At 45.5% G+C, this 15,530-nt stretch overlaps 1 protein-coding gene across 1 annotated transcript in view; it reads left to right on the forward strand.

Moving 5' to 3' along the window:
• The first annotated feature begins 361 nt into the window (after window positions 1–361).
• TG (thyroglobulin) overlaps window positions 362–15,530 on the forward strand; it is a 211,230-nt gene continuing 196,061 nt past the window's right edge. The window contains exons 1-7 of the mRNA XM_090037373.1: window positions 362–425; window positions 3,430–3,538; window positions 4,513–4,610; window positions 5,231–5,434; window positions 5,607–5,766; window positions 13,454–13,560; window positions 15,275–15,418. Of these exons, the coding sequence (XP_089893499.1) occupies window positions 362–425; window positions 3,430–3,538; window positions 4,513–4,610; window positions 5,231–5,434; window positions 5,607–5,766; window positions 13,454–13,560; window positions 15,275–15,418 (886 nt within the window). The remainder of the gene's footprint in view (window positions 426–3,429; window positions 3,539–4,512; window positions 4,611–5,230; window positions 5,435–5,606; window positions 5,767–13,453; window positions 13,561–15,274; window positions 15,419–15,530) is intronic.

The following is a 15,530-nucleotide window of genomic DNA, read 5'->3' on the forward strand; positions in this document are numbered from 1 at the left end:
CTGTGCAATGACATTTTGGATTTAGTCCATTTGTGTGTTGGTTTAATTGAGCCCTCCAGCCTCCTCTTTTGCAGGTTGGCAGTCTTGACCTGTTTGTTCTCCTTTCGGGTGACTGGATGTCCTATTGCCTCCTGGGAAATACTTGGAGCTTGCTGACGAAATGCACCAGGGCCGTTCCAGGCAAATGGGTTTCTTAGAAGCAGAGCATGCGTCATCCACCCAATTTAGTGGGCAGTCTACCAGCTCATAAGTGAAGATGTCCAAACAGTGGCTCTATAAAAGGCTGGGGGAGGCTAGCCCAGAGCTGTGCAGGGTCTTACCCCTTCAGCTAAGGCAGGGGTTATAGCTCCTGCATCACAAGATGGGCCCTGTCCTTCTTAGTCCCCTTCTCTGCTTAATCAGCATAGCAGCAGCCAATATTTTTGGTAAGTTTATCCATTCTTTCCTTTGATTTGTATCAGCCTGTCGCCACACTGCTCTGACCTCTGCAATGATACTTCACTGCCTAGCAGGTGCATTATGGCATTACCTTGAGGCTCAAAGGAGATAAGGTGCCCATTGTTTTGGCAATTGCACAATGAAACAGGACTTAGTCCTTATATGCCATATAGCACGGTGCTCCTGTTTTAGTCAGTCTAGTGGTTGCTGCATTGCCAAACGGAGCATCTGAGGCTGCCCTGTACTTATTTCGTTCTGGTAGCAGATGGCAGCTGCCCCTGTCCAGTCGGCAGCTACTTATGTTCTATCACAGCCCAAAGTGCTTTCTGAGACCCAGGCAGATGAGGTTCTTTGGGTAAATCCGATATCTTTTAGACCAACTCAAATAGTTGGAAAAATACTTTGCAAGCTTTTGGGTATAAATACCCTCCATCAGGCTGAGGAAGCATCAGCAGTTGGTGTGTGCTCTTCCTGATTGGAACCAAGACCCAAGTACCTGCTGAAAGGACCCCCACACTTGCCACATGAGCTGCCTTCTGGCTGCTGGACAGGGTCAGAAGCCTTCCTGCGCCAGCAACAGGTTGGGGTGTGGACACACTCAAAGTTTTGCCAGCAGAATTGGGGTATAGGTGGGCCTGGAGTTTGGATTTGGATGATTTATTTTTTTTCTAGTAGTATTTGAAGGCTCTGAGTGAATTCCATTGTGCTGTACCTACCCATAGCAGAGAACAATCAGTATGGCAAGGAGTGGGTAAATGAGATGCATTGACTTGTAAAGGAGGAGGTTAAAGAGATTGTTTTTAAAATCCCAGTGCAGGGCAGTGATGGGAGGGACCAGAATCCCAATCTCCTGAGTCCTAGCCAGTTCAGTGACCTATTGGCTGGGCCATGCCAGCATCTGTTGAATTTCTACAAAGATATGCTGACTTCAGCTGATGCTGCGGCTCGTGGAATTTCCTGCCGGATTGTAATGATTCTTAGCTTTGCTACTTTACGTTAATAGCAACTAAAGCAGTGGTCACCAACCAATGGATCTCAATCCACCGGTAGATTTTGGAGCCTCTTGAAGTCGATCCAAGGCTGGGGTTGGGGACTGAGTGCCCGTGTGCATGCATGCTCGTGCCCCAACCCAGCAGGTCAGTCCATGGGGGAACGAAGGGGCAGGGGCTAGATCGAGGCCCCTCATGGTGAGGGACAGTGCTGCAGAGGCAGGAGCAGGGGTGGGACTTACCTGCTGGGGGAGGTGCACACCCAAATATTTTTTTCTCTGCCTCAATCTCCCAATCTCTACCCCCACCCTTTCCTCCCACAGACTTACCTGCTGGGGGGTGGCAGTGCACAGTAGATCTTGGGTTGCTTTTAAATGCCAAAGGTGCTCTCTTACTTAAAAACCTTGGAGACCACTGAGCTAGAGTTTCCTACAGGTGCACACCAATACTTTTTAATAATTACAAATAAAAAGAAGATGATCTGATCATATTTATAGCTAGTGACAGATTTATTTGATTAAGTCCAGAAGATACCAATTTGGAACAACATGGAGGAACAGCAGCCCTGGAGAGAGACAAGCTAACAGCAAATGAATATGACTAAAATTGTGTGTTTTGGGCACGACTGATATTCATGCATGAGATTCTGTAATATGCAGCCTCGGGATCGTATGGATAACAAGCTCAACCACTCGGCAATCAAGGGAAGGGGGTCATCATCCAAGTAATAGAAGATGCTTAGGTACCAAAGTGACTGAATAAAGAATCTGGATATATAGTGAAAAAATGATAGCATCAGACCTGATTCAAATTAGAGTCAGAATGCTATTTTCACAGATTTTTAAGAACCATTAGATCATCTAGTCTGAACTCCTGCATAACAACGTCATATAATTGCATCCAATTCTTCCTATTGTGAGCCCCAAAACTCGCATGTAGCTGAAGTACCATGCATCTTCCAGAAAGATGACTAGTGTTCCTTTGGGGACTTCAAGATGGACAGCTATCACTTAGCTTGGTATTTTTTCCCAATGGTTAATCATTCCTGCCATTTAAAAAATGGACAGCATTTCTAATACAGATTGATTTAATAGATTTCATAGACGTTAGGGCTGGAAGGGACCTCAGAAGATCATCAAGTCCAGCCCCCTGCCCAGGGAGAAGAAGTCAGCTAGGGTCAAAGGATCACAGCAGGATAAGTGTCCATTGGTTGGACTCCAACTTCCAGCCATTGGAATGTTATAAATAAATAATAATTGAATGAAATAATAGATTTAATACCTCAGGGAAAATAATAATTATTGACCTGGATTCAGTAAGAACTTAAATATATATTATGGAATAGATTCATAGATTCATAGATGCTAGGGTCGGAAGGGACCTCAATAGATCATCGAGTCTGACCCCCTGCATAAGCAGGAAAGAGTGCTGGGCCTACATTACCCCAGCTAGATACACATCCAACCTTCTCTTGAATACCCCCAGGGTAGGGGAGAGCACCACCTCCCTTGGGAGCCCGTTCCAGACCTTGGCCACTCGAACTGTGAAGAATAGTATTAATGTTCCTTGATGTTGTTTCTCTGAGGTGGATATGATATTGAGCTAGAGGTTTAAATTTTACAAAGATGGAAGCTCTGTTTAGACGTGAACTGGTAACTGATGAATCAAACACAGGATATTAAAGACTGATTATCTAGTTGTCACCTCTCATGATTTTATTGAGAGCGCCATGCTATTTGGTGATTTTTTTTTTTTTCCTTTTAATTCCTTTGGCTCTGGAATGATGTATTTTTCTTATACTGGGGTCTACAAGACCAGGGACAATCCCACCAAAGAAGGTGAAGTCCTATTCTAAAACTAGACTCGAAATAGCAGAGGATTATATGAGCGGGAAGAATTACGTACTTAGGGCTTCATCATGTAGATCATTGGCTTGGTGAGAGCAGGTTCGCAGCCCAGCAGAGGAACTGCAATAATCTCCTTTCCTCTTGGCTGCACGCAGAGTACCAGGCCGAATCCCAGCCTCTACGTCCATGTGAGCTTCGGAGGGAAAAGGCTTTTCTGGAAGGAGAAGATCATGTTCCCCAGTGCTCAGAAGATGGCCAGTTCCGGTAATGTAATACCTCAGCCATCCTGAGACCCAGTCCTGCATTACAGTTAGCCCTAATGGTGTGGCAAGGTGGAGAAGGGGGTACCCAGCCAGCTCTGCTCCAGACTCGGACTTTGTGACATGAGTTTTAATTCCTTCTTGTTTGGAGTGCTCTGTGGCTACAGTGTGCCAGATTTCATTCAAACTATGTGGCCAGGGGTTCCCAAAACAATGGGGAAGGGCTCCATAGGATTACTATATTCTCACTCAGATGTGGGAGCTGTTACTATACTCTTACCCAGATGTGGTGGAGGAAGCAGGCAAATATCCTGTTTGTCTTCAGCAAGCTTCTCTCCAGGATGGATGCAGACAGACGAAACCTTAAACCGGTGTAATTTACACTGGTAAAATTTTAGCCCTGATTTCTTTCAGGGACAATTTTACACTGGATTGGGCAAAGTTACCCTGGTTTGAGGTGTTTGTATCTTCCATTTGCACTTTTTTTTTCCACCAGAGTAATACTGATTTCACTAGTGTTAAATATTTTGTTTGCTCATTAATGTATCTGGAGGCTCGCACTCTACTGTGAGAAGGGGTGTTCTAGAAAAGCCTACAATTAAAACTGAATGCATTATTAAAAGAGTGAATTTTGACTTGCCACAGCTTGTGGCTGTGCAGGTTTGTGCTTTAAGCTTGTGCCCATGTCTAATGTGAATGTATTGTGGAGTATAGAAGAGATTGCTGTAGTAGGCACTGATCCAGCCAGCACTGAACTTAATACAAACTTGAGGGTCTTTTTTTAGAATTCAGAAGATCTCCCATCTGGTGGATTTGAATAGACTAGAAACCATTTTGAGAATACTATTCTTTCTGAGGCTACTGCAGTCTTTGCATTAGGTTTTTGCCCTGTGAAACCTCCCTTTTTACATGTGTTTTTCATACAGGTTTACAGTTGTGTTGCTAATAAAAAACCATGTGGTGTGTGTGCTTCCTTAGGACTGTGCAATGCAGCAAGGATGACCTTTCCTGCTGGTGTGTAGATGACAAGGGAGCTGAAGTACCAGGCAGTAAACAGAGTGGAGTTCCCTTATCCTGTGAGTACTGTGGCTAGGGTTAGAAAACCCATTGAGAGGCCCAGCCTAGCAACCAATGAAATCAAACAGTTTTGCCACTGAAATGAGTGAAACGAAAGGCAGGCTTCTTGTGACTTATCCATATTTCTGAATTAAGTGACTTAGAACCTGTACACACAAACTTTACTTATGTGAGCAGCCCCTATTTGTGCCAGTTACACCAGTGTGATCAAGGGGCTGACTTGTGGCTTGGTGTAAGATTGTACCATCATTTTGTAAGCTCTTTGGAGCCAGAAACAGTCACTGTCCCTAGATGATCTGGCCTTGAAAATGCAGAATAAAATTCATCTGATGCCACCGGGTTTTGCCTGATTTCAGGTGATACTGGGGGAGCATCTGCCTTGGAATATCAGCGGGTTTGAATATCCCTTCCTGGCCCTGAGAGAGAGGGAATTTAGTATAAAATTCATCCCAGGCTCCCTTTCAATAGCCCATCACCATGCTTGGCAAAGCTGCTGACTGACCAAATCCGTTCATTGGTTTGGTGCAGTACATACAAAAGTCAACTGCCTTCTTGAAAAAACAAGCGGTTATGGACCTCACAAGCACCTTCTTTTAACAATGTGTCTTTGGTATTGTAGGTTTATCCTTTTGTCAGCTGCAAAAGCAGCAGGTCTTGGTAAGTCACTACATCAACAGCAGCACCGCCTCCTACATCCCACAGTGCTTGGATTCGGGGGAGTTTGCTCCAGTGCAGTGTGACATGGGCCTGGGACAATGCTGGTGTGTGGACTCAGAAGGGATGGAGATTTATGGCACCAGGCAGACGGGGAAGCCAACCCAATGTAAGTGGAGTTTTTAGCAAAGGGTGGGTTTGGTCTGTTCTGAATGAAGGTAATGGAAATCCTGAGAGGAGAAATGTTGAGTGCTGGAAACTTCAGCCCCGAGCTGTGGGGCTGGTCTCTAGGTGCTGGTCAGAAGGTGAACACATAACAATACCGAAGTGTTTGTTTTCAGGTCCAGGGAGCTGTGAGATCCGAGACCGTCGTATTCTGCATGGAGTTGGGGACAGGAGTCCACCACAGTGTTCAGCAGATGGAGAATTTTTGCCTGTTCAGTGCAAATTTGTCAACATGACCAACATGATGGTCTTTGATCTTGTTCACAGTTATAACAGGTAAATCTGAAATTACATAGTAATTCTGCAGATGTCTCCAAGCCTTTATCTCCTTGCCCATTCCATTTTAACCTATTCCAGCCCTGTTTCCTTCTGGTGGGTGGACCAGGGAAAGAATTTTATGTTGTCAGCTACTACCTTAAGGCTAATAGACCCACCAGAGTTCATACAGTAAAGGCTACTTTCTAAATTAGCCCTTGCGTCCTTTGCCCTAGACAACCTAATCAGAGTGTATTTACATATTCATGGTTATGACAGTGTGATTTGTGTTTGATTTAATTTCACTGCTTAACAGAGTAAAATAACCCAGAATTAAATAATAATAATAATAAATTTGGTGGGATCATCATGCTTCACAAGTACTCATCAGTGGTTTAATGTTTAGTTGGAAAGAGCTATTGAGTGGAGTTCCCAAGGGATCTGTCCTGGATCAGGTATTGAGACTGAAGTGCTCTGGGTCAAAATACAAGGGGGTCGGGGGGGAAAGGACTTAACGGTGGGGGTCTACTACAGACCACCCAACCAGGGAGAAGAGCTGGACCGGGAATTCTCAAGTCAGCTCGTGGAGGCAGTTAAGTCAAAAGATGTGGTCATCATGGGTGACCTAAACTATCCGGGCATTTGCTGGGAAGAGCAATCAGCCAGGTCTGATCGTTCACATAGGTTCCTAGTTGAGTTACAGGATCTCCATCTAACCCAGGAAGTGCACAGTCCCGCCAGGGGAAATGCCTTGTTAGATCTGGTCCTGGCCACAGGTGACGACCTGGTGAGGGTGCCACTGGTGTTCGACCACCTGGGCGACAGTGACCATGGCCTATTGGGATTCACCATCCGGTGCAAGGTGGCAAAGGCCTGCAGCAAGGCAGCAGCCCTGGACTACAGGAGGGTGGATTTCATTGAGCTAAGGAGACTAGTTGGGGGGGCTCTGAGGTCCCCAAGGGGAGGGGAGTTGGGTGTTCAAGAAGAGTGGTCGTTCCTAAAGGAGATGACTGTCCAAGCCCAAAGGGTGGCAATCCCAACACGGATCAAAGGGAGCAAGAGTGCACAAAAGCCCCCATGGCTCACCAAAAGCATCCAGGAACATCTCAAAGCTAAGAAGGAGGCGTACACCCAATGGCAGGGAGGGGCCATCACCAGGGTGGACTATACCTCCCTTGCTTGGGGATGCAGGGAGGCAGTCAGGAAGGCCAAGGCAGAGATGGGACTGGGATTAGCGACCTGGTTCAAGGACAACAAGTCCTTTTTTAAATACACATCAGGTAAAAAGAAGGTACCAGGTAATGTGGGGCCTCTGCAGGACACACTTGGAAATCTGGTGGTCTCACCAGACAACAAAGCTAACTTATTCAACAATTTCTTTGCCTCCATTTTTCTGAGCAGGGACCAGGTCATCCCCCACCCCCGGGATCCCTGATGGTCCCAGGGGAGGTGCACCTAGGCCTAGGGTCAGTGAGGATCTAGTCAGGGAACTTCTGGAGGGACTGGAGATCTCCACCCCAGAGTGCTAAGGGAATTAGCAGAGGTTATTGCAGGACCCCTGGCACAGCTCTATAAGCACTCGTGGTGCTCTGGCGAGGTGTCAGAGGACTGGAAAAGGGCCAATGTGGTCCTCATTTTCAAAAAAGGGAGGAAGGAGGACCCAGGAAACTATAGGCTGTTAGTGTTACCTCAGTCCTGGGGAAGCTCTTTGAGAAAAGTATCCGGGTACACATCTGCAAGGGGAAAGCAAGGGTGTATACTTAGGGGCAACCAACATGGGTTCATTAGAGGCAGATTCTGTCAGACCAACCTGGTGGCCTTCTACGACCAGGTCACAAAATCCTTGGACGCAGGAGTCACGGTGGATATATTCCTTCCGAAAATCCAGGAAGACTTTGACACTGTCTCTCACCCTGTTCTCATTAAGAAACTGGGAGACCGTGGTGTCGACACCCACACAGTCAAATACGTCACCAACTGGCTGGAGGGCCGCACCCAGAGAGCGGTGGTGGACGGGTCATCTTCAACCTGGAGGGATGTGGGCAGTGGGGTCCCCCAGGGCTCGGTCCTCAGGCCCGCACTGTTCAACATCTTCATCAGCGACTTGGACGAGGGAGTGAAAAGCACCCAGTTCAAATTCGCAGATGACACTAAGATGTGGGGGGATGTGGCCACGCTAGAAGTGAGGGACAGGCTGCAATCGGATCTGGACAGGTTGCAGGGGTGGGCAGATGAGAATAGGATGGGATTCAACACTGACAAGTGCAAGGTGCTGCACCTGGGGAGGAAGAACCAGCACCATACCTACGGGTTGGGGAACTCCCTTCTTGTCAGTGCAGAGGCAGAAAAGGATCTTGGAGTCGTCATTAATGCCATGATGAACATGGGCCAGCACTGTGGTGATGAATGCAGGAAGGCTAACCGCACCTTGTCATGCATCCACAGATGCATCTCGAGCAGGTCCAAGGAGGTGATCCTCCCCCTCTATGTGACACTGGTGCTCGCTCCTACCCTGTGGGTCTTCAGAAGGAGGCTAGCCGGGGTCATTTGACCCCAGTACTCTTTCCTGCCCCTGGCAGGGGGTCGGATGTGATGATCTGCTCGGTTCCCTTCTGACCCTACCAACTATGAAACTATGAATATCTTTATTATGATTTAGAGGATGGGATTGAATGCACACCTAGTATATTTGCAGCTGGCATCAAGTTGGGTGGAGTCACAGGCACACTTGAGGGGAGGGCCAGGATCCAGAATGATGTTGATAAACTGGAGAAATGATCCAGAATCAACCAGAATGAAATTCAAGAAGGACAAGTGCAGAGTCTTGTTCTTGCACTGGAATAATTGCATACACAAATACAGTCCTACAGAGAAGGACTTGGGGATTACAGTGGACCATAAACTAAATATGAGACAACAGTATGATTTTGTTGCAAGGAAAAAAACAGCAAGGAGTGTCACTTGCAAATGAAATGGAGTGATTCTGTCATTGTCTGGCAGTGGTGAGACCTCACCTGGGGTACTGTGTCCAGGTTTGGGCCTTACACTTCAAGAAATATGTGAACAGATTGAAAAGAGTCTAGCAGAGACTGACAAAAATGATTAGAGGCCTGGGAAACATGACTTGAAAGGCTAAAAGAGCCAGGGTTATTTAGTCTGGAGAAGAGAAGACTAAGAGGGCATTTAATAAGTCTTTAATTACCTGAAGGACAATTAGAAAGATGATGGAGATGGGCTTTTTTCTGTGGCTGTAGAGGACAGGATTAGAAGCAATGGCTTCAAACTACAGCAGAGGAAATTTAGGCTGGAAATTGGGAGGAACTATGAGCGTGATCAAGCATCAAAACAGGCTACTTAAAGAAATTGTGGAATTGCCTTCTTTGGAAATGTTCAAGAGCAGGTTAGACAGACACTTGGCTGGGATGGTTAATCAGGGATGATCTTGCCCTCAGCAGGGGGCTGGACTAGTTGATCTCTGGAGTCCCTTCCCACCCTGCTTTCCTACGAACACAATGGGCAAAACACTGAGAGGAGAGAAATTAAGAGGTAACGAGAAAATTGGAACGATAGATACAGCTGGCATCTGGAAACAAGGGGGGCGTTGGTGAGGTGGGGATGAACAAAGAGCCTGTCCCACATGGCACAGCAGAAGACTTTTGTACCAAAGTGAAATGTTGGTTGAAGGGATAAGATGCTAAACAAGAGAGATACAGGGGAAAGGCATAGTACAGAAATGCATGGGTTTTTTAATGGTTGGATCAGGCTACTGGAGCATTTAAAACAATGCGTTACAGAAAAACACACAAAGGGGCAAGGAAATTGCAACCTCTTTGTGGGGCTGGGAGTGGGAAGGAAGTAATGCTCGCACGGAGATGTGAGGGCTTGCAAAAGGCGAGAGATTCAGGGCCCCTTTCCTTCTGCAGATGTTGTTGAGGTTGAGTCCAAGTTTAACTTGTCCCAACTTTGCCTTATTCTAGTTGAAAGCAAACTAGAATTGCCTTCCAGTATACTTCACTGGTCCTGTCTTCACCACTGTCTCTTTCCACGAGAGGGCAGCAGAATAAACGGAATGACGTCCTTCTCCTGAACCCGGCTGCAGTGAAGAGATCCTCATTTAAATGTGACTCTGACTATTTCAAGTTTTGTCCTTTCACTTTTGCTTGAAGTGTTGCATGGCAGGCCAGGTGCCCAGGGCAAATGAGTTGTAGGTTATTTTGGCAAGTGCAGAATAATTTGGCAATTTCTCTGGTGGGTGCTGACCTTCTAACAGGGCCAAATCTATGCTTTAACATGATAGTTGGCTGTTCCCTTTGGGACCTTTGCCGGGAAAAGGGTCACAGAGTTGGGTTGTAGCAGCTTCTGAATCACCTAATCAACCAAAGGAAAGTGGCTTTTTGCTGCCAGCTTCTAACTGTTGCTAAGTATTTGACCCCATTTCCAGACTGCCTGTCAGCCTTTTGTGTGTGCTCTCACAGCAGCCATCGTTTTGCAGATGGGAAGCTGAGCCAAAGATGTTGTGCGACACTCCCAGCCCCGAGGGTGTTATCAGGGATTTGAACCCAGGCCTCCTGAGTCTTGGCCTAGTGCCCCAGTGACGATATCTGACACTCATTTCTTTTGCCCGTTAGGAGGAATGCACAATGTGGACAGGCATTTCCTTCTAAAACAGCCCCCAAGATCCTTCCCCACCAAATTATCTTGAAATGAATGAATCAGCATTTCAAGAAAAGTAAATCTCATCTAACCGCCCCCCTTACGAACCATATCCCCAAGCTGTGTTTTTGCACTGAAAAGAGAGGGCTTGAGACTCCGTGAGGCCCTTTTAGGGATTTTGTTATTGCTGTTCATCTTGTGTGGAAGGTACTCAGCTGTGACAGTGACAAGCAGTAGCGTCGAAGCCTCAGGCAGACTAGTAAGAGAGCGTGAGATCTGAAAAATCAACCTATTTTCTTTCTGTTGATTTGTGCAGTTCATTTTCCACAATAAAGATTCTCAGCTGAGGTTAATTGTTATAGCTCTTTTTAGGACTTTCCCCTCTATAATATTCTGTTGTTGATCTATGGAGCACAATTCAGTTGCTTTTCTGTAGCTTGCTAGTTGGCACTGTGTAGGAGTAGTTATGATTTGCATTGCATTGTGTGAAGGTAGGAAAGGCCTTTTTTAAAACCAATCTTAAAAATCAAAAACTGTTATCTTTGTTGCAAGTGAAGTTCAGAGCCCCACTCTCAGGGATGATGCCTGCAAATCCATATTATTTATCTTTTTTCTTTTCTCAATTTCTATACACATCTGCTTATTTCAAAACACTTATCAGAGAAATGTGTTTAAAGTCATGGTTCTGACCCCCTCAAGTAGAGTCACAAATGCTGTAGCCACTTTTGTGACAGGCTTTGAGAATTAAAGTCCAGCATGTTTGCTATTACTTGTTGCTGGAACAATGGTTAAGAAAAATAGAACCAAAAAAGAAGTGGATTTTCAAAACCAGGCATGTGAAATCTTATCCACATGTTTGTGGGGGCTTAATTTATACCTTTGGCATCTTATTTAACCATACCGTCAGCTCAGGACAAGAATAACCAACCCCGAAGTATGACTGCATGTCTAGCCACACATCCAATGCAATGCAATTTGGTAACTATATTTTAGAAAGTTGAATCCTGAACAAGGTGAACTACAGAAATCATTTACACAGCATCCTGTTTCAAAGATCTACATGTTCAGATGCCCTGGAGATGGTTGCAGTCTAAGAGGCTGAGTCTTCCAGTGGATAGAGTTGCACTAATCTCATATGTAAAAAAAAATGTTCCATACAAGGTTACACTTTTTGTTTATCAGCTGTGCTGACTTACCTTTCGGTCACAGGAAGCTGAAAGCTCCCAAAATGTACAGTCTGTTATGCCACACTGTATGGGGAGGACAAGGGGAAGAATTTATTTTGCAGTAGGTCAAACCACATGATCACAATGATCTCTTCTGGTCTTAAAAAATGTAATAATCTATAAACAAATTCCTTCCTTATCCCATCAATAATCCATTTGTGCCCTGGAGCATGACAAGTGGTCACCGTTATCATGCAATTATTATTATCAGTGGGATGGACTCTCTTGGGGTAGGGCTTGCCCACCAACAGAAACGGTGTCCAGAGGTGATCCAGGAAGGCTTGCTCCCAAATCTAAGTTCCATCCAGTGGTAAAAGAGGGAAGCTCCCACCACTTCACATGCTAGGAGCAGGACTATGTCAGCCTGATCCTTGGCTGCCTTTTCAGTTTGTTGAGAAGGTTGTAGGCCAGCATGAATTAGAATAGCCCTAAGACTGCTGTCACCTGGCATGAAGCGCTAGCTCTGTCTAGCTCCAGGGGCCTACGGAGAGTAGAAAGGAGAACTTAAAATTATTTTGGCCCAGAACCCCTCTCCAGCATCCCAGGATCTGGCCTAAATTAATCTTCCTCCCTTCCTTCCTCCCATTGCACCTGTCACTGTGGTATCTGTCCTGCAATACAACATTTCAGGTTTTAAAATAATCCATCTTTATTAAAAGCCTGTCTAATAAGCCTGTCTAAAGGAAGGCTGGCCCTTTTAGCTTCTGATGCAATGCATTGCATACCCCTTTACTGAATTTCACTATGTGACTATGAAACTGCATGTAGCTGGAAGGTGTGTGCCTGGATCATATGTATCCTATTTAATGCTAATCTTTTTGCAAGGGAACTTGGTGCGATTCTTTCATTTGCCATGAAGACCTTGTCTGGACCTTGAAAATTTATCTTCTTTCTGATTGAAGGTGCTTTAGGTCATCCATCAGTTAAGGTCACATTTATCATATACATTTTTTCTCCCAACTCTGTCCAAGTTAAATTTCCTATTTAAGTCTCTCCTTCACTAGGATCTGGTTATCATCACTATTAGAATATTTTTAAAGCATCAAAAGACCCTTTGATCTCCACAAAAAAGAGTTATCATTTGTAATATTCTTTAAAACATAAACTCTCCCTTTAATTCATGGAGCCTTGTTCTCCCAATGTAGCAGATTAGTGAGGTTTTTATCAGCTGTTCCCTGCTTAATTCACTGGAGAAAGTAGATATGCTGGGGTGGGGTAGAAAGGGAAGCAGCCTGTTTATGTAGGCTTTCTGCCATCTCCTGAGGATTTGTGGAAAACAGCAAATGAATGGATGTGTATAATTGAAATTAGTAAACCAACGTGTATTTTACAATCTTTGACAATCTTTCGAAGATGAGGATATGATTGAAAGTTAGCTAGCAACATCCTGTCCGCCCTCATCTTCATTGTATATTAAGTGGTTACAGTGAACTGAAATCTGTTGAGATGTGACACCTTTGCCTTTTCCTTATTTAAGTGTTTTGACGTCTGTTCTTCAGGAGAGGGCTTCTCGGTTCTTAGTGCTGCTGCTTTGTTGTCAAAAAGGCTGTATAAAGGGAAGGTTTGGGTGCATATAATGAATGTGACAATTTTGGATGTATCCTGATTGAAGGACACAGTTTCACAGCATAGAGCTTCTGTAATAAGAGGAAACCCTGACATTTGGATCTCCTTGGGATTTAGCTGCGACATAACCGGGCCCATAAGGACTTTGGGCTGTGCAACGAACCCTGCAGTAGAAGTCCTGGGAAGAGCAACAACATTTCTTTATCATCATCAAACAATCTCTGCAAACTCTCCCTTTTGTAACAATCTGCCTTTTCTTTTAGGTTCCCAGAAGCATTCCAGACATTCAGCTCCTTCAGAAGCATGTTCCCAGAGGTCTCTGGGTACTGTTACTGTGCTGACAGCCTAGGGAGGGAATTAGCAGAAACTGGTAAGTGAGGGCAGACGGCTATATAATGCCAAGGCTGCTATGTCATAGTACCTGGCCATGCAGCTAATTTTCATGGCAGGACCAGCTGGAGTTGGAAATCACTAGCTAAATTATTTCACAGAAAGGCACGTTTCTCCCCTAGGAATAGCACCAATCATTGGCAATGAATGCAGTTACTACCTGATGGTAACAGTCCCAGGGAGCCTCTTTTCTTGATTGAGTTGACTGTTTGGTCCCTACTGGCCAGTCATTAAGAGAGAGTCACCATCATGGTTAGTTATAGTTATCAGCGCTCTCCTTGGAACACCACAGACCTGGTGAGTGACCTACACCCTTCCCTGTAAGAGTGGGAATAGCCTTTGCCCATGAGAAAACATAGGGTGTGCATTCCCATTGAATGGTACATGACACATTTTGCAATCGGGGACCTTCCAGGAAGATCAGGGTGTGGGATTAGGTAGAAACCGCTCTCCTGGCTGTTCAGTGAGCAGTCCAGTGAGTTTTAAGCAGTGAGGGGAAGAGATAGTGGAAGAATCTAAGCTCAACAGAAAACTCTCAGCACTCAATTGAGATGAATAAGAAAAGTGGTTTCGGTTTCAGACTCCAGCAGGTACCACTGTCTCTGTTTATTTCTGGCTACCCATTTGGTCATCTCCACATCCATAATAGCTAGATTCTTCTCCTTTGATCAGGGGTATCGAACTCACCATGGCTCCTTGGCTGCATCTGACCTGCAGGGGCTTCTTCCAGATTGGATTCACAGGGCCAGCAGCAGCTGCCAGGTCCAGTACAGTGGTGGGGATGCATCTGCCCAGCCTTTGCCCGTCTCACCCCTGCCACCAATAGCGTTTTCTATTAGCAGCAATTCTGCAGCAGGACATGCCCCTATTTTACAACTACTTGCAATTTCTGGTAGCCCCGTGAGCTACATGGAATGGCTCCACAAGCTGAATCTGGCCTGGGGCTATATGTTTGGCACCCCTGCTTTAAAGGGAAGCTTGGATCCTGAAGTTGAAGCTACCAGTTCTCAATAGAGGTTTCCCCCACCAACCACTGGGGTTAGGTTCCTGAAAGTTCCTGTGGTTGGCAAAACCGTGGTTGGCAAGACAAAAGGCTTATGGGGAAAAAAGGCAGGTGGTGGGCTGATGCACGGCCATGGAAAACCATGGTTACTCATGGTAGCTAAAATGGTACATAGAATATTAAGCATGGACATTCAAACCTGTGGTTGGCAAAACTGTGGTAGGCAAGAGAAACCTGTACTTGGTAGATAGGCTACTGAAAACCAGCCCAACCCAGCCTGTGGCACAGGGAATTGCCTTGTGGTGCATACTGGTATTTCTTACTTAACATCATCCCGGTTAATGTTGTTTCGTTGTTACATCACTGGTCTATTAGAGAACATACTCTTTTATAAAGTCGCGCAGTTTTTGATTATAATGTTGTTTGGCCACTGCCTGCTAGTAGGTAACTACTGTGATGTAATCAGATTCACTTAACATCATTTTGCTTAAAGTCATGTTTTTCAAGAACGTAACTGTGACGTTAAGCGAGGAGTAGCTGTACTGCATAAATCCCTGTTTCTTGATCAGTGCAGGAGTGCATGTGTTTCTGGCATCTATCTGCAGCACCTTTTCAGAGGGGCATGAATAGGAGGTGAAATCTCTCATTTTAGAAGGGGAACCCTGGGCTAAAAGGCTCTCTTCTCTCCCAGGATTGGAACTGTTGCTTGAAGAAGTTTATGACACAATTTTCTCTGCACTGGAGCCTGCCCGCACCTTCGCTGAGACCAGCATGTATCGGATTCTTCAGAGGAGGTTTCTAGGGGTGCAGCTGGCTGCCTCGGGCAGGTTTCGCTGTAAGTAGCACCAAACTGGAGCTCTGGGAGTTGTGGAGAAATATGGGAACTCAAGAGTGACGGCTGCCAGGGTGGCAGGCAAACTGGTCCTGAACTGAGCAGCTCTGGGAAT

This window comes from Crocodylus siamensis, chromosome 3 (genome assembly GCF_052110815.1).
Source record: "Crocodylus siamensis isolate JL-2025a chromosome 3, ASM5211081v1, whole genome shotgun sequence".
NCBI lineage: Eukaryota > Metazoa > Chordata > Crocodylia > Crocodylidae > Crocodylus > Crocodylus siamensis.